General features: G+C 40.2%; 1 protein-coding gene across 1 annotated transcript in view; it reads left to right on the top strand.

Annotated features, from left to right (window-relative positions):
• LOC117521133 (calsyntenin-2-like) overlaps window positions 1-20517 on the top strand; it is a 604232-nt gene that overhangs the window by 418051 nt on the left and 165664 nt on the right. The window contains exon 3 of the mRNA XM_034182465.1: window positions 19453-19648. Within this exon, the coding sequence (XP_034038356.1) occupies window positions 19453-19648 (196 nt within the window). The remainder of the gene's footprint in view (window positions 1-19452; window positions 19649-20517) is intronic.

The raw sequence follows: 20517 nt of genomic DNA, 5'->3' as shown, positions 1-20517 counted from the left end.
GCCGTCCTTAAAGGGACAGTAACATCCCTTAATGTCTTTGAAGCCCATAAAATTTTCACCAAAAACCACCTGAATTTCTCGAATGGTGTCCACATGGATGTGCCTCACAGTTTCTAAAAAAAATTTGATCAAGCAAAGCGGCAGTCTCTCAGCCATTTCCCTGACAATGAAAATCCGCCGAAAGGGCTGGACCACTCCTCACTCAAAGCCCGCTCACAGGCGAATGACGCAACCGACAGGCGTGAAAAAAATCACGCATGCGCATCAAGGTTCAAGGTTGGCTCACGCAAGCACACGTGATTCAAATCCATATGCTTTTTTTTTTTTTAAATAAGGTCGGATACTTTTCTAATAGACCTCGTATTACATGCTCTCTAAATTCCATACACCTGGCTAATATGTGTTATTTTCATCTTTTCTCTTCTCCCTTTCACACAAGTGTGCCAGAGAGTGCACTGTTCGATGTGCTGCTTTCACGGCGTGACAGGCAGTCATTTTTCTAAAGGCATGGACAATAATTTATACCATTGAAAGATACAGTGTTTTGCACCACATCATGTTAAAACAAACATTGTGCTCTGCGCTGCTTGATAAATTATCTGTCTGTACCATAACTTACATCTCACAAATCTCTCTGCGCCCAGTCCTAATTGTGAAATATAAATTTTAATACATTTACAAGCTGGCAGTAATTGATTTTGGCTCAGGAAAAAATTGTAGCCTTTTTAAGGTGCCAGATATCATAGTTTTGTACACATTTGTATGAAAGTGAGTGTGTGCGTGTGTGTGTGCGCATCTGATCAGTTTGTGTTTGGGTCATAAATTGGTGCATATTTTTGCAGTAAACCATGGCTGACAAAGGGAATAAAAAATGCTTGTGCAAAGAAAAACTATTTATACAGGTGCTTTTTAAAAATGCAAACAAAGGAAACAGAACACAGATACAAAAAATATAAAAATAAACTATTGACAATAATTAGGAAACAAAAAAAAGATTATTATAGTGAACAATTAAATAAGAATAAAGATAATATGAGGGCAACATGGGGAATTATAAAAAGTGTGATTGAAAGTGATGGAGCGAAAGCAACTTTCCAAATTACTTTGTCAAAGAAAATAAAGAGATATATGACATAAAAGAAGTGGCAAATGGGTTTAATGATTATTTTTCAAATGTAGGATCAAGTCTGGTGGGAAATAAACCAATAGTAGAAGATACATTACATACACTTGTAAATACGGTCAATAGTATTTTCCTGGACAATGTGGAAAAAGATGAAATAAGAAATATTGTAAAAAACTGTGTAAGCAAAAGATCAACTGACCATGAAGATTTAGACATGATGACTGTAAAAAGTATAATAGAAACTGTTATTGAACCATTTACTTATATTTGCAATCTGTCTCTGTCAACAGGGATTTTTCCAGATGAAATGAAAATTGCCAAGGTAGTCCCATTATATAAAAATGGAGACAAACATAAATTCTCTAATTACAGGCCAGTATCATTGCTTCCACAGTTTTCTAAAATTATGGAAAAAGTTTTTGTGACAAGGTTGGATAAATTCACTGAGAAACATCATATTTTAAATAATGCTCAGTATGGATTCAGAACAAAACATTCGACAGCTATGGCAATTATGGAATTAATAGAGAAAATATCAACAACAATAGAAAATAAGGATTATTTTGTAAGTATTTTTATTGACTTGAAAAAAGCTTTTGATGTTATTGACCACTCAAGATTGCTTCACAAGTTACAACAATATGGAATAAGAGGTATTGCACATCAGTGGGTAAAAAGCTACTTAGAAAACAGAAAACAGTTTGTTCAGATAAATAATATCAAATCAGAATTGTGTAATATTGCTTATGGAGTACCACAAGGATCAGTACTTGGACCCAAACTGTTTATTTTGTATATCAATGATTTTGTGAATGTATCTAATGTGCTTGGTAGCATTTTATTTGCTGATGATACAACGCTGTTTTACTCTGGATCAGATATACAGGAAGTAGCACAAGTGATAAAAACAGAATTGGAAAAGGTTAAGCATTGGTTTGATATAAACAGACTGTCACTAAATATTAATAAGACAAATTTCATATTGTTTAATGACAGAGCAAAAAAAATAATGTGTCATTACAAATAGATGGAATGGATATACAAAGGGTAAAAGAAATGAAATTTTTAGGAGTCATAATTGATGAAGATCTTACATGGAAGTCACACATAAATTACATAAAAGGAAAAATAGCGAAAGCCATTGCTGTTTTGCATAAAGTAAAATATTCATTAAATAGTTATGGTTTATTAACATTGTACAATTCATTGATTTTCCCATATTTAACTTATTGTGTAGAAATCTGGGGATCAACATATACAACTTATATACAACCTTTGTTTATTCTGCAGAAAAGGGCTTTAAGGGTGATTAGCAACAGTGGTTTTAGAGATCCATCTAATCCATTGTTCATTAAGTACCCTGTACTTAAATTTCGTGATTTGGTCGATTTGAAAATATTACAAACAATGTACCAAGCAAATAAAAATACTTTACCAACAAACATTCAAAATATGTTTGAGAAAAGAGTAAGTAGTTATAAACTGAAAGGAATAGAAGTCTTTAGAAAACCAAGATACAGAACCAGAGTAAAAGAACGGAGTATTGCAGTAAATGGTGTAAAATTATGGAACAATCTCAACAAAGAAATTAAAGAATTAAGGTCGCTTAAATTATTTAAAAAACGTATTAACCTAGATGTATTAAGTAAGTATGAAACTATAAAATAAGTTAGTGGGCTGTAAGGAAGTTAAAAAAAAATGTAATTTGTTAATAATGTATAAAATGTTTTAAGTTTAAAAATGTAACCTATCAGAGATGTAATCTATTTAATAATGGTCATAATTATGAAATAAGTCAGTGGTATGTGACAAGTTAAAGAAATACAATCTGTTAAATAATGTTGAAAAATGACGCTGGATATTGAAAGATTGTATTGTAAAAAGGGGCAGAAAATATAAGACTTGTTCTTCTCTCTGCTCCTTTTCATTCTGGTAATGGAGATGCTTTATTTCTGCTTTTCTGTTTTTTTTTTCTTTTAAATGAATGAAATAAATAAATAAATGAAATTAAATGAAAGTTTGGGCAGTGTGGATTGGCTGTCATAACAAATTGGGTGGGTGTTTAAAAAAAAAAATCCTGACCCTATTATTTGCTAGCAGCTACTGTAAATACCTTTGACTGGCACACACAGACAACATACACTTGGGTCCATGAATATTTGAACAACAACAAGTTGTTTTTTGTTGTTGTGTTTTTGTTTTCATTTGCCTTTGTCCACCACCACAATGGAGATGAAATGAAACAACATGTGCATGTAGTGTTGAAGTTTGGGCAGGGGGCTTCTGACCCTCTGCCAGCTACATGCCTGCTTATGTGAGAGCACAATTGTTTGGGAGGCTGTTAAATTTAGACAAGAATATGAAGAAATCAACACAGATTAAATAATTAAACATGAAAAACCTCCTCATAATTCTACATTTCTTTGCTGTCTGTTTAAAAAATAGAGCAGAATATAATTAGGTAGTTTGCATTGTTGCAACAGTCATATTATGCGTGTGTGTGTGTGTGTGTGTGTGTGTGTGTGTGTGTGTGTGTGTGTGTGTGTGTGTGTGTGTGTGTGTGTGTGTGTGTGTGTGTGTGTGTGTGTGTGGTGTGTGGTGTTTGTATTAACACTATAGAATAGGTGTATATGTGTTGACTTTGATATTCTGGTCACTTTTGGTGGAATGTCTGAAAATAAAATATTCATTCATTCAAATAACACTGGTCGATGCTTTGTGGTAGTATATTCATGATTTTTGTTATCTTTCATGACAACATTACACGATGACTGCAACACATCTTTGTTGCTTTTGGTGGCATTGTACAACCCCAATTCCAATGAAGTTGGGATGTTGTGTGAAATGTAAATGAAAACAGAATACAATGATTTGCAAATCCTCTTCAACCTATATTCAGTTGAATACACCACAAAGACAAGATATTTAATGTCCAAACTGATAAAATTTGTTTTTGTGCAAATATTTGCTCATTTTGAACTGGATGCCTGCAACACGTTTCAAAAAGCTGGGACAGTGGTATGTTTACCACTGTGTTACATCACCTTTCCTTCTAACAACACTGAATAAGTGTTTAGGAACTGAGGACACTAATTGTTGAAGCTTTGTAGGTGGAATTCTTTCCCATTCTTGCTTGATGTACGACTTCAGTTGCTCAACAGTCTGGGGTCTCCATTGTCATATTTCGCACTTCATAAGGCTCCACACATTTTCAGTGGGCGACAGGTCTGGACTGCAGGCAGGCCAGTCTAGTACCCACACTCTTTTACTACAAAGCCATGCTGTTGTAACACGTGCAGAATGTGGCTTGGCATTGTCTTGCTGAAATAAGAAGGAACGTCCCTGAAAAAGACATTGCTTGGATGGCAGCATGTGTTTCTCCAAAACTTGGAGGTACCTTTCAGCATTGATGGTGCCATCACAGATGTGTAAGTTGCCCATGCCATGGGCACTAACACACCCCCATACCATCACAGATGCTGGCTTTTGAACTTTGCACTGGTAACAATCTGGATGGTCTTTTTCCTCTTTTGTCCAGAGGACACGATGCCCATGATTTCCAAAAACAATTTGAAATGTGGATTCATCAGACCACAGCACACTTTTCCACTTCGTGTCTGTCCATTTCAAATGAGCTCGGGCCCAGAGAAGGCGGCGGTGTTTCTGGATGTTGTTGATGTATGGCTTTCGCTTTGCATGGTAGAGTTTTAACTTGCACTTGTAGATGTAGCAATGAACTGTGTTAACTGACAATGGTTTTCTGAAGTGTTCCTGAGCCCACGCGGTAAGATCCTTTACACAATGATGTCAGTTTTTAATGCAGTGCCGCCTAGTGGATTGAAGGTCGCAGGCATTCAATGTTGGTTTTTGGCCTTGCCCCTTACGTGTAGAAAGTTCTCCAGATTTTCTGAATCTTCTGATTATATTATGGACTGTAGATGATGGAATCCCTAAATTCCTTGCAATTGAACATTGAGAAACATTGTTCTTAAACTGTTGGACTATTTTAAACACAGTTGTTCACAAAGTGGTGATCCTCGTCCCATCTTTGATTGTGAATGGCTGAGCATTTTGGAGATGCTTCTTTTACCCCAATCGTGATACTCACCTGTTTCCAAACAGGTGTTCTTTGAGCATTCATCAACTTTCCCAGTCTTTTGTTGCCCCGTCCCAACTTTTTTGAAACGTGTTGCAGGCATCCATTTCAAAATGAGCAAATATTAGCACAAAAACAATAAAGTTTATCAGTTTGAACATTAAATATCTTGTCTTTGTGCTGTATTCAATTGAATATAGGTTGAAGAGGATATGCAAAGAAGAAAGTGTTCTGAACATACGTGTGTGAGAACATAAATCGTGTGCTCTGAACTTTTACACCATGTGGTTTTGTCGTACAGTTTGAGCTGTAGCCGAGTACAGTGATTACAAATACTGAACAGTGTCTGCCCAGCATTAGGGCGAATACTGCCATGAACACTACTGGCCAGTAGATGGCAGTAGAGACTGTGAAAACCTGCCAAAACAAAATTCCAGATAATCCATGTCTGCTACGTTTAAGATGCGTGGAATTTAATAAAAGCAAACACAAATGCAATAACAACATCTATAAACTCAGAGAATATATTCAAGAGAGTTTTAGGCACAATATACAAAGAGTTTAATGCTCCCTTACCAAAAAAATAGTACTGATAAGTATATAAAAAGTAAACTAGAAGTATACTTGAAACATACTTGCATATACTACTTTTTGGTAAGGGCTGTTGTCCGTGTGGAGCCTGATCAGAGCATCTCAATTGCATTTCTTCTGTCGTGAATGTACCCATACCCATAACGCACTTGGGCACAGCATCTCCACACTAAAACCTTCAAAATTAGCGCCTTACTTTAAAACTAAAACATATATCTGATATTTTCACTTTATAAACCTCAGACATGACGTTAATTTAAATAACTTGTCCGAAATTAGTTTGATTAAAACTTTAATCATAAGTTAAACCTGTATGCCTCTGAATGACTTGGGTGCTATTGCCAGCGTATTAGTATGGGGTCAAAAGAAATCAGTTTTTTTTTTCCTTTTTCGTGACCAGTTCTCCTTTGTCTGCAGAGAATAGAGTGGTTTCTTCTGGAACCAGTTCTTCTCTGTTTATGGAAGGTAGAACTACACATCTGCTACAAAACATTTAACAGGTAGGTGCTCAACTGATTTAAAATTTTATAAATGTCTGTAGCTATTCAGCTTTGTTTACCACATACGTTAGCAGTCTAAAAATTATCAGACCAAAACTTATCGGAAGATCATTGGTCCGATGATGGTTTTCAAAGTTATCTGAAAAGCTAATCTGATAATGACAACATTATCTTTGATAATGAGCAGATTAGCAGAACTGTGCCCACCACTGTAACAGTCTAATTTAGGGATCTCCAGCCCTGCCCCTGGAGAGCACCTGTCCCCACATGGTTTACATGTCTGCTTGCTTGCATAAAAGGGTGAATATTAAATTATCCCTACATTTTTCATCTGTAATTATCAGCACCATATCACATCTCCTCACATTTAGGTGCAATATACTGTGGTGTTTATAATGATCTCTTACACTCATAGTGTTTACTGTATATTGAATTGCATTAGAACTACCAGCCTTTTCTTACTGCTCCTTTTTCTACCGGAGGGTGCCAAGTGGCACCGCTGGGGTAATTTACAACTCATTAGGCCACTTTTTCTTGTGTGAATGCAGCCATTAGATCGGAATGTGCCAGTACCAGAGTCACCAGCAGTTTGATTCTTATTCTTTGCCTTCAAATGATCATTTTTGCTCTCTGTTCCATTTGCCTGCACAGAATTGGGAAAAAGGGCTTTTGTTTACTTGGCTCTGTCTACATGGATCATGTTGCAAAAAGACTGGAAATTAACTGATCTTATTTTATTGAGCACTTGAGATGACCTCCTTAAACTGTAACTGTTTTTAGAAACATATAAAAGTGACATATAAACATTACATATAAACTAAACTGTTTCTGTACGGGTTGTGAGTTGGACCCCAAAGCAGGAACAAGGTTGGTGGTGAAAAAAGAGCAAAAAAAAAACCAAACAAACAAACAAAACAAACAACAACAAAGAAACACCGGTTTATTGTGCAAAACAACACACCAGAAATAAAAAAGGATCCAAAAAACAGTCAACAAAAGCACAAACAAAACAAAATGGCAGGCTGGATCAAGGTCAAGAGCAATAGCAAATGCAAGGTCAATTCACTTGAGAGCAGTCCATAGAGCAACAGTCTTTTTGGAGGGGAAAGCAAAAGTGTGATCCAAATAACAAACACAGGTCAAGCACAAAAAACAGTAGTAGTGCCATGCAACAATTCTACAACTCAGGAGAAACGTGGGGCTCAAAAAGCAGCATGAAGTTCACCGACAAGGATGCAGTATCCAGATCAGACAGATAATATACCTCTGGAAATATAATTTTCTGGCTTGCTAAAAATGAAATTCAACTGTCTGGACAAATAATAAAATTCTGTTCTGCTTCTGACCAAACAGAGCTTGGCTGTTGGTTGCTTATTCTCAACAAAATTTATGTACTATGTTGTCAAAGTAATTTAAAAAAAGTCAACTTAAACACCATGACTTCAAATTACCACTGCACCTATCGTGGTTCACGCTTCTGGTGCTTAATTTATGATATCTGGGTTTATATTTCTAGTGTCATCTCCTGTGTATTGTATTTTTGTGTAGTGTTTATATTATCTGGCATTCCTCATCCATGTTAATTAGTCAAGTTTTCCTGTTTATAATTTCACTCATCACTTACTCATCTTCAACCGCTTACTCCAAATAGGGGTCGTGGGTCGTGCGAAAGTACACTGTACGTTCAGGAACACGGCGTTGGCCAGTCGCTGTATTTTACAACCTGATTGACATTGCAGCACTGAATGCACATTTTTTTATATACTTGGGTTCTGTCTTTAGAGTTACTTCTTACAAATGTAACTGAAACTATTTATTAACTTTTTTATGTAAAAAAAAAATAAAAATCTTGACCAAACAATTACCAAAAAATATAAAAACATGTATTCTCAACATGGCTCAGACTATCTGGTCCTTTTGAGGAGTGGGTCTTTTTCACTGTAAAGCACTTTGGCATTCCTGTCCTTCTCCCTAACCCCCACTGAGTAGAGTGTAACGGCCTCATTTACATAACACTGGTGACAAGCTAGGCTGTTCACAGCCGCCATTTGGCACCACCTTGGGATTTAAAGGAAGACGTGCCATTTGGCACGACTCTGGTAGTTCTAGCTAAGCAGTTTTGGGTGTGTTGAAACACAGAGGTTTTTCCATTGTGGAGTTTGTGGGAAGAGCTGGAGCAAGGTAAACTTCATAGCTTTGTTCAGTCTTTGTCCCCCGCACTTCCACTGGCCACTATCTGATTTAAAGCAACACTTAAAGCAATATACATTGTATAAATACACATGTAAAAAAATGTTTTTCCAAGAAAATGTCAGTTAATTAGACAGTCCAAATCCTGGTGATATTTTCAAGAGAAAACAGGCACTGAATTAACTACATAAGCATCAGCATGTCTTGTCAGTAGTGGGAGGAGGTGGCATTCTTATACAAGAGAGCATTGTTGAGTGTGAGCACAGTACAGACAAAAAGTTTAAAAATGAAATGCATTTGATCTGAACTGTGTTTATTGCAATCTGTGACACCCCTAAAGCTGACACATCATGTTACTCTTATTATAAGAAAAGTGTTGTTTGTAGAAGTGCCAAACTAGTCACATTACAAAATGAATGAACTGTGGTTTAAACTATACATCTTAATTTCTTGCCCTCATTTTATAAACACTTATATTTCTATGTGAGCCACATGACTAGAAATTATAGCATGTCTTCTTATTTTCATCCTGATGAAACACAATTGTACCTCTTCTTTGACCCAGTTGTCTTGAGCAGAGTGTACTTTGCAAACTGCCTCTAGGTCACCAGGGGATGGAGAGCTCTAAAGGCTTGGACATAAATTTTAATCATAGATTTTGATCATTTTGCACATGGCTGTCTGTCTGATCAGGTAATGTGTTTTGGAGATTTTTATGTCAATTCCTTTGTGTATTTAAAAGAAAACAAAAACCCCTCTGCCGAGTTTTACATGTGTTATCCACCCTATTTATGTTAGGGTAATGTTTTATTTGCATAATTTGGTCTTCCTTATTTCTTCTAAATATTGACCGATGTAGATTGTCTGCTCATTACGTCTGTGCAGATGGTTGTGCTTTCTCTACTGATTCTCTGGGCCACTCAAGGACAATAACAGAGTTATTGAGGGCCACTCCTTTGATATCTTGACTGCGAAATTCATGCCGATGGCTTCGGCATGAAGCTGCTGACGGAGCAAAAGCGCCTCCATGTTGAAGTCTCACAGGACATACTGGACTCTGAAAAATGATGCCCACCTCTTCCACCATTCGGAAGATTCAGACGGCTTTTGGTGGCTTTTCAGTCGTGTGACTATCCAAGAAATTGTGGAAGAGGTGGGCATGTCACAGCATGTCCTGTGAGACTTCAACACGGATGCGCTTTTGCTCCGTTAGCAGCTTCGTGCCGAAGCCATCGGCATGAATTTCACTGCAACTCTTTTCATGGCCAAATCTTCTGTCACAGTGGAATGTACCGAAAAAGTGCTGATGTCCACCTCTTCTGCAATTTCTCGGATAGTCACACGACGGTCCCACATCACCACAGCGTTCACTTTGGAAATGATCTGGTCATTTCAGCATGTTGATGGCCACTCGGAGCGCGGCTCGCTCTCCACCGTTATGCGGACGTCTTTAAACTGGTTGTACCACTCCTTAATCTGTGTGATGCCCATAGCATCGTCACCGAAAGCCGTCTGAATAATCCGAATGGTTTCCACCTGGCTGTCGCCCAGTTTCTGGCAGAATTTGATGCAGTCGCGCTGCTCCAGTCATTCTGCCATTTCCTTGCAAAAAAAAAAAACGACGAGAGACTCCACCCATCCTCACACAAAGGATGCTTACAAGCAAATGACGCAATCGACAGGCATGAAAAATTCACGCAAGCGCACAAAGGTTCAAGGTTGGCTCATGCAAGCACACGTGATTCAAATCCATCAGGTTTTTGAAAAAAATAAAAAGGTCAGATACTTTTCTAACAGATCTCTTATTTACAGGTATAATACCAAAGGGGCCCATTACTCATGTAACCCATCATCTTGGCTTTTATATTTTTAATTAATTTATATCAAGATGTAGAGATTTGCTTTCATTTTGAGTTTTCGGAAGAATATTTTAGACAGTTTAGATTGAGAAGCCTGACGTGTGTTTATATATATATATATATATATATATATATATATATATATATATATATATACTCCCGGAAGAGTTTTTGGCCGTCTTAAGGATCAAACGCGTTGTCAATGCCGGCACTAGGGGGTGTGGCTTAGTTCCGGCTTTACCGGGAATCGTCGAAAAAATTATTCAACATGTCGAATAATTCCGGGAGCGCTCCCGGAGAATTCGTGTGACGACGGAGACAACGCGAACAACGACGTTTGATACTTTTTAATCACCGTGTCATCCTGCTCCTTCCTGTAGTGCCGCGGTTTACACCGCCGTAATTGGCGGACGGCGTTGTATCCCTAACCAATGGCGTGTAAAACGGCGATAGAGCCCACATTGGCGTAATCAAAGGCATTTTAACCGGCGACAGAGGCAGACAAAACGGTGGTGCTAGCGGACAGTACGTCATTCTAAACGCCACCTCCCAGTTAACGGCGTTCCAAATGGCCGATAGGCGGCGGTCAATAGAAAAACGCTAGCGCACTGCATGCAGGCCTCTCACTCGCGGCCAGCTCCAGATATTTTTGCAGAGAAGCTCCAGTATGCCTCCTAAAAGAAAATTGGCAGCGGCAAGGACTTACCAAGAGGTCTGGTTCAGAAGCAGAGGAGAGCCCTGTAGTGGAGACGAGCAACACGTTGAGGAGGGAAAAAGGAAGGAGAATAAAAGGCTGAGAGATGAGCTGAGAGATGAGCTCCCTCCCCCTGCAGTGACAGCTGCTTCAGCCTATTATACTCTGGGGGCGGTGCCTATATGCAAAAGTTCCTGGAGTAACGCAGGATTTGCCTGGATAAATCCAGCGGTACACAGGGCATTATCGGCGGCAGCAGAACACCGCCGTGATCACGCGCGTCTTAACCTGCGATTGTAAAGGATAGAACTGGGTATTAACCCCCGTTGCCTGACGTGTGCCGGATGCTACGGCGTCAAAATGCTGCTTTATTCGGCGGATTTAACAGCGTTTTATCCGCGCATTTGCGGCTAGTACGGCGCTCAAAACGCTGGCGAAATGCTCTGCCCCTTTCCACCGCGAAAACAGCCGGAACTACCGCGAACTTCGGTCTACGTACTGCCCGTCGACAAAACCGTCTATGTGTAACCTGGGCTTAAGGGAACCTTGGGCAAGGTCCTTAATCCTCTAGTTGCTCTCTTTGTGTAGTGGGCATCTTGCATGGCAGCACCATGACATCGGAGTGAATGTGAGGCATAGATGTGTAAAGCGCTTTGAGCATCTGATGCAGATGGAAAAGCGCTACATAATTGCAATCCATTTACCATTTAAATGGACAAAATCTGTTATATGTATGTTACAGATTAGTTACAGTCAAGATGCGCCGAATGATCTACGGGGAATCCCCAGCATCCCCATAGTTCCTTGATTAAACGCTTGACTTTGAATAGGGGCTTGCATCATTTAACGGCCAGGTCAAAACTTTGTCTGAATAAAAATAAACGCCTGCCTTAAATAAGTGCCGGGCATTATGTGCATTAAAAAGATTACATGTGGTCAAATCACTCTTTTTGCTAAGTCCGCTATGGAATGGTACTTTAAAATCCTAAAGCCTGATTTATGTTTCTCTGGCTCCATAACTCTGTGGCCATGCAATGACATTGGCATGTCTGTGACTCTTTTAAAGTTCTCTGTCGTGTTGGTGGGTGTCTTATTGCAATTTACCACAGGACCAGTGAGGTGCATACAATTTCCCTCCATGAATTGCAGGTCATTTGAGCATCTTTTTCTGACTCCATCTTAGAAAGTTGGTTATATTTCCGGACTTTTCTGCCAAACGTATTTGATCCATGATCAAATTGTAATCAGTGTGCGAACTGCAGAAACTTTTAAAATATGATGGGAGAGGAAGGAGTGAAAACGTAAAAGTGAGAAATCACAGCCCCTCACGGTCATTGTTGTTTAGCAGGTGCGCAGGTTCACAGCCATGCAGAGGGCTCTGATCTAAAGCAGTTTGGTTCATAACACTGAGGGATATGTGCGAAAATTACCATATTGCAGTGCAGGCAACAAGCAGCATTTTGTTTTTAATCACCTGCTTTGATTAAAAGCCTACCTTGTTTAGGCGCTGAGTCTGAGCACGGTTTGGAAAAAAGAAATCGCTGGGCTTTTAATAAAGTAAATACTGTACCCACTTTCCTTCAATCTGCGAGTGTCAGTGCAGAACTTCATTTTGTACCTCTGTTACTGGGCGCGTCCAGACTGCTCTGAGAGGCTTTTAATGAAAATGCATTTTGATTGGACAGAACGTTTTGTCCAATGTGAGTGAAAATCTGTGATACAAAATCCGGTATATACGGTGTTTATTACATGGAAAACCACACAAAAGCATTGCAACTATTGCTTTTTTCCGGTGAGTGTGAATATCCAGTTTACATGATAATGGTTTAGGCGAGTTTTACTGTATTGCGCTGTGCAAAAGAACATTCATCTTAATTTTTTATTGAATGACCCACTAGCTGATTAATCACTTCTAAATCAGATATTTACATCTGTGCATTTTGGTGGAGGCTTGTATTCAGAGTAACTTGATAACGTGCAGGCCTACACATTGCTAAGTGTGAGGAATAACTTTGCTGCCATCCACTTAGATTTAGTTAATGATCCATGCACCTTACCTGTGATCACTGTGTTGGGTGTGAAAATATTTTCCTTCGACCTGCTGCTGTTGCCATTTGTTAATATTGTGTGAAAAAAAAAGAATTCTCCTGTCTCATCTTTCTTGATCTTTCTTGGCATCTAGCACTTCATGTTTATGATTTGGGTCAACATAGCAGATCTGGTATGGATTTTTTTTTTCTTCTTCTTTTTTTTTTTTTTTTGGCACAACTTTTATGCCGGATGCCCACAACCCCAGACGTATGTGAGGAGCAGGGCATGGGTGGCTCTGAACCATGGATGTTTTTGTTGGAGGCAAGTGCACTACCACTGTTGTATGTATGCTTTTGTACAGTATGGGCATAAATGAAAATAAATTCTGAATCTCAGATTTCCATCCATCCATTTTCTTCCGCTTTATCCGGAGCCGGGTCGCGGGGGCAGCAGCTCAAGCAAAGCCGCCCAGACCTCCCGATCCACACACACCTCCCCCAGCTCCTCCGGGGGAACCCCAAGGGGTTCCCAAGAAATTTAACTTTTTTGAAAAATGTCCAGTGTACCTGACGGATATCAATGGTCTCTCTGGTAATAGAATAATATACAAATAATGAATGTTTATGAGTTCAATGGTATGAATATTTCATGAGGTGAAAGCTGGAATGTTTCACCGAATTAAATATTCATTCCATTGAAAGAATGTAAAAGCATTCATTATTTGTTGTCTATAACATCTAAAATAGATCCTTGTCTCGCACACACACACAACCAGGTCGGCACTTGTGTGCGCGTTTACTACCAAAAAAAGAATGTGTACATCCTCAGTGCAGCGAAAAATAATCATGTCAGAAATGAGTCCAGCTTTTCATTCTTTCTTCCTGCTAACAGCCTCCAGACAGCACAATGGATTTGTTGTGTGTGTGTGTGTGTGTGTGTGTGTGTGTGTGTGTGTGTGTGTGTGTGTGTGTGTGTGTGTGTGTGTGTGTGTGTGTGTGTGTGTGTGTGTGTGTGTGTGTGTGTGTGTGTGTGTTACAAGAATTAGCAGCATCAGTTAGTTCAATCAAATTATGTCTGGGTAGAGTCGTCCCCCATGCATGCGCGCGCACACACGCAACCTGGTCGGCACTTGTGCGTGCGTGTACTACCAAAAAAAGACTGTGTACATCCTCAGTGCACCATAACAAAAATCACATCAGAAATTAGTCCAGCTTTTCATTCCAACACAGTGGATTTGTTTTGTGTGTGCGTGCGCGTACACAATCACGTGTGGGCGTGCATACATGCGCACGCACGATCACGTGTGCTCGCACACGTGCTCATGTGCATGAGGGCGTGCGTGCAGAGTGCAATGGTACCAGACGTATGGAACCAAATTTGCACTCTAAATGGAAACAAGCCGCACTCGAAATGCAATGCAACACAAATGGGATGAATTGATCCATGTCATGTGACATACAAAGCACCAATCAAATGACAAGGATCCACTCAGTCATTATATAAGATACGAATAATGAATGTTTATGAGTTCAATGGTAGGAATATTTCATGAGGTGAAAGATGAATTGTGTTAGAAGAATTAGCACCATCACTTAGCTCATTCAAATCATCTGTCACCAAAACAAACGCCACCATGTTTAGTTACACACTGTCCCCGGTAGTGTGAGCGCACGTGGTGGTCGTGACATGCAATAGCACATTTCATATAGAACCAAAATTGCATGCTAAAAAGCACCATAAATGAAACACAATGGCAAATGGTACGAATAATCCATGTCACGTGACGTGACATACAAACCACCAATCAAATGACAAGGATCTACTCAGCCGTTATATAAAACAGAATGGAATAGAATAGAGCCTTTATTGTCATTGTACATACATACAATGAAATTTGTCTTCTGCGTTTGTCCCATCCTAGTTACAGTTAGACACAATCCAGCCACTAGGATCAGTGGGCAGCCACAGTCCAGCACGTTGGGGACCAACTCCAGATGTAGAAATGCTGCCTTGGTTAGGGGAAGCTAAAGGAGCAGACCCTAAATAAGCATGTTTTTTGATTGTTGGAGAAAACCGGAGTGCCCAGAGGAAACCCACGCAAACACGGGGAGAACATGCAACCTCCACACAGAAGAGGCGGGAAGCGATCCCACGACCTTCTTGTTGTGAGGCACCAGTGCTAAAGGCCCTGTCACACCTTGACGATTTAGCTTGCGTATGCTGACCGTATTAAAAATGCTGGCACATGCTGGCATATGTCTCATAAATGAATGCAGCTGCCACACCTTGACGATTAACCAGTGTATGCCGACAGCCCGGTTTCCACCCAGTGGTTCAGGTCAGTACTGCACGGTGTGGTGCCTGTCAGAAACAGAGTAATTTAACATTATTATATTTTTTATTTTTATTTTTTATCTTGGTGGACCATTTTCATTGTGTACAGAATGCTGCCGAGTGGACTGGCTGTGGTAAATGCTGCTGTGAATGAATGGAGTGCTGTCTCTTTTAAAGCACCGAGCGACTGCTTTGAACGCTGTGATGATTCAAACTTCTAAACCGCCAGTCGACCGCGATCAGGTGTGACCTGAATGAAGTGCTGATCTGTCGGTGATCACAGACAATGACAGTGCTTTTAAATGTTTAAACAGCACATTAACCAGGCGTGACCACACCTGATCGATCAGGTCGTCTGATGATCACATTGACGTTGATGACTTTTTAAAAGTTTAAATCATCACAGTGCTTTTGTGTGTTCAGAGTGCGACACTGGCATGAGAAATGCACCTGGAGAAGAAAAACCACTGAAGGACTTGCTTTAAAATGCTGTGTTTCCAGCCATAAATTAAAGTATTTTCAGACATAATTTTCAAAAATCAGGAGCTTTATGTGCATTAATGAAACGAACACTTCAGATTTACTCCATGTGTGAATGAAACAGTCGATCTGCATGAGGTTTGAGGAGCTCAGCTTATTAAGATGTACATCAGCGAGCTTCAGCGTGTTTCATCGTGCTTCATTGTGCTCTTAACTTATAAAAAACTTACCCTCAGCTTACTGGACTTATGCCAGTGTTTTTTTAATACAGTTGGTATATGCTGGGTAAAGGTGTGACAGGGCCTTAAACACTAAGCCACCGTGCCGCCGATAATGTTGGTTCAGTCAGTATGAAGCCATCTGCAGACTCAAACCTTATGTCTGAATGCTGTTGTCTTTATCTCTTTTCCTGTTTTATGCCTACATTTGCTTTTCTTTTTACACCAGGGTAAATATTAGGGACAAACCTACTTACCATGCTTGGCAGTATGGGAGTAATTGCGACACACTTCCTGACACAAAACATTGTCTGTGTCGGGAACCTCCGATGTATCAGGTCAGTGGGTTTGTCTTCCTGGCACACTGAGGACATGGGAGGCATACCGTCAGTGTGTCCAGAATGGTCTGACACGATGAGGATGGTTTACGAAATATGCACGATTGGTAGATTGTGTGACACGGTTTTGCGACACAGTCACATTGCTTGTTCATAACTGTCACCTGTTCCTGATGGTATTCTCAAATTCATCAAGGGAAAATGTTTCATTTATTTGAAGGTGCTCATAAAGTGAATATACTCAGAGCAAAGATCTTTTTGTATGTTGTAGAGTATGAGTCATGATACCCAGTCTTTCCTGCATTCTCTCACCAGGTACTTGTGTCTTCTCTGCTTCTCTCTCTCTTCTGTCGAGCTTCTTTATGTGCTACTCTGTATTAATATGTACATGTGGTCGAGATAGAAAACCCAGTCTTTAGTGAGTAAATGTACTACCATGTCTTGTTTCTCCCTATACACCTAAAAGTCATGTCATTTACCTGCCTGAAGAGCTGAATGAGTTTCAATCAACTAGTTAAGTGGGTGGATGGAACAAATGTGTGGTAGGACGTTTTCTCTGTGAAGCTGAGGTTATCTACATGTGGCTACAAAAGCACTTGGCAGTGTAGTTATTTTGAGAAGTTTTGCCACACATCTATGAAACCAGTGTGTCCTTTTTAGCCAGACATTTCAAATGTTCTTTGTTGCTTGTCATCATAATATTATAGCACCACATTCAAGATTGTAAAATACAGATTCAAATGATTAAAAAACAGGTTATAAAATATCTTTAGTCTATGGTGTATTTGTGGTGAAATATGCACCAAAATGCAGAAAATGGCAAATAAAAATTCACAATTTCTGTGGAGCATCTCCCAAACGTCATGTTCGCATCTAACTTTTTCACAAATCAATGACCCCCCGCTACAAAATCCTGGATCTGCCCCTGTGTCTGTGTGCTGTGTCATAACTGTGTCAGTGTGTCAAGGTTTATCATACAGTGTGCTGTCGTGCTGTAGGTGTGTTCACCCATTTAGGTCTATACACAGCACAACTATTGTCTTCTATAATTTTTCAGATGAAAACATTTTTTTAACTTAAACCTTTTAACTTATTTTTGTTTCAGACTGTCTTTATTTTCATCTATTGTAATTCATTTGATATTTGCTGTTGTCAACTGTTGTCCAATGAAAATACTTGCATGCCTTCCGACTATAATTAGTAATGTTTACAAGGTCTGTTAGAAAGGTATCTGACCTTTTTAAAAACCATATGGATTTGAATCACGTGTGATTGCATCAGACAAGCTTGAACCTTTGTGCGCATGCGTGAGTTTTGTCACGCCTGTCGGTTGGTCATTCGCCTATGAGCAGGCTTTGTGTGAGCACTGGTCCACCCTCCGCACGTCTGTCTTAATGTGCTGAAAAAGTGCTGATGTCCACGTCTTTTCACAATTCCTGTGCTAGTCAGATGACATACCGGATCAAGACAGCGTCCAGTTTAGAAATAAACGGCACATTCCACTGTTACAGGAGTTTTTGTCATGGAAAGAGGAGCGGCTCCACCGCGCATCGTGCTGGAGCCGCATGGCGCAAAGCAATGCCGTGATGAAGCCTTCCAGGACATGTTGGGGCATGTCCAGCTCATGCACAATCACAATCAGATAATCACACGACTGAAAAGCAACCGGAATCCATCTGAAATCCACCTGAAAGCCGTCCTGTGAGACCAACACGGAGGTGGTTTTGTCCCGCGTAATGAACGGCTCCGTGGCGCGTCCCTCCGCTTTTCTTTCCATGAAAAAAAACTCCTGTAACAGTGGAATGTGCCGAAAAAGTGCTGATGTCCACGACTTCTGCCTTTTTGTGAAAGTCAGACGACGTCCCGGATCAACAAAGCCTTCACGTTGGAAATGATCTGGTTGTTTCAGCGGGGTCTGTGGGCCCTCCTTAAAGCGGCAGTAACACTCCTTAATCTGTGTAATCCCCATAAAATCGTTAAAGCGGCAGTAACACTCCTTAATCTGTGTAATCCCCATAAAATCGTCCCTGAAAGCCATCTGAATTTTCCGAACGGTGTCCACCTGGAGGTCTCTCACAGTTTCTGGAAAAAAATTGATGCAGCAAAGCTCCAAATCGTTCAGACATTTATTCGCAATAAAAAAAACGAAGAGAGGGTGGACCAGTGCTCACAGGCGAATGACGCAACCGACAGGCGTGAAAAAACTCACGCATGCGCACGAAGGTTCAAGCTTGTCTGATGCAATCACACGTGATTCAAATCCATATGGTTTTTGAAAAAAATAAAAAGGTCAGATACTTTTCTAACAGACCTCGTATACCATGGTCAGTGAGAATTCCATGTCTAACTGGCGTGCATTATTTTCGTGTATACACACACGTAGTTCTGCGAGTTAAGTCACTGTTATAATCACTCCGCTCTGGTTGTCACCATAGCAATGTGCAAATCAGTTGGTGCAGATCAGCTGTGTTTTGACATGTGAATGACAGAAACGCGATAAAACATGGATTTCCAAGTGAATTTTATTATTTTTGGCCAAAATAAAACGTTTGAGGAATGGAAAGAGGAGGAGAGCAAACGAGAAGAACAGCAAAAGCAACAGCATAAAGATTTAACATCAGACGAACTGGACAAGATTGAAGACGGGAAAGAAGGAGAGAACGGTTCTATCCTTGCGGGCTCCGCATCAAAACAGTGAGCGTAGTTTCTGGACTTGTTACCAGAGTTGGTCACAGCTCCATACAGCAGAGAGGGGGGCGGTGTGAGTGGCCCACTGTGGCAGGAGCCCGCAGACTCGGTAAGCGCATCGGAGACAAAATATCTTTGCAGAGTAACACCACTCCGCTTTGCGTCGTGGTGTTTTAGACTCCGCGTCGTGCATTCAAATCATGTAATGCACGGCTTTGAGTTGTTTAATCCTTACTTATCTACTTAACAGTATATCTGTGTAAGTGTAAACTGCACCATTTCCACCCCCCCTTTTTTTTTTTTAAAGGAGAGATATGTGCCTTTAAGGTCTGTGGTGAAGAGGCTCCATTCAATGCAGTGGTCTTGAATCGCACATCTGGAGAAGGAGTCCTGAGGGCCAGCAGCCTTGTGGACTGTGAGAGCCAGAAAGAATACACCTTCATTATCCAGGCTTATGACTGTGGGGCTGGACCCAATGGGGACGACTGGAAGAAATCCCACAAGTGAGTCCAGCATTGTGTGTTTGTGTTTGTTTTGAATATACTTTATTTGCTTTGAACAAGGGTTTTTGAATTTAATTCCACATGTGTATGGCTTCGATCATGGAGAAACTGGGGAGAGCTGACATTTGCTGTTTGGTATGCTTGTGTACGAGGTCTGTGAGAAAAGTATCCGACCTTTTTATTTTATGCAAAAAATATATGGATTTGATTCATATGTTTTTACGTCAGCCAAGCTTGAACCTTCTTGCGCATGCGTGAGTTTTTTCATGCCTGTTGGTTGCGTCATTTGCCTGTGGGCAGGCTTTGAGTGAGCACTGGTCCACCCCTCTCGTGGTTTTTTCATTGCGAGGAAATGGCGGAATGATTTGGGCTTTTTTCCATCAGAATATTTTCAGAAACTGTTAGAGACAGGCAGCTGGAAACCATTCGGAAAATTCACATGGCTTTCGGTGAAAATTTTATGGGCTTCACAGAGATTAAGGAGTGTTACTACCACTTTAAGGACGGCCCACAATGGCGCACGGTGCGCCGCGTTCCGAGCCGTGATCAACAGGCAGAAACAACCATTTTATTTCTAAACGGATGGCTGTATGGATCCGGGACCATCGTGTGCAATTTCTCTGGTTATCACAAGAGCTGGACATCAGCCATTTTCCAGCAGATTTCACTTTTAACAAGAGATTTTGTCATGGAAAGCCGCGCGGAGGCTTCGTGCGTCACGACGGATTCGCTGATGGAGCGAGACAAAGAACACCTCCATTTTGGAGTGTCAGAGGACAAGTTAGGACATGCCTATCTCGGCTTTCAGTGGCTTACCAGTCGAGTGAGTATAAGAGAAATTGTGGAGAGCTGGGCATGTCCCAACTTGT

This window comes from Thalassophryne amazonica, chromosome 12 (genome assembly GCF_902500255.1).
Source record: "Thalassophryne amazonica chromosome 12, fThaAma1.1, whole genome shotgun sequence".
Classification (NCBI taxonomy): Eukaryota; Metazoa; Chordata; class Actinopteri; order Batrachoidiformes; family Batrachoididae; genus Thalassophryne; species Thalassophryne amazonica.
This window is presented reverse-complemented; position numbering and strand designations above follow the sequence as displayed.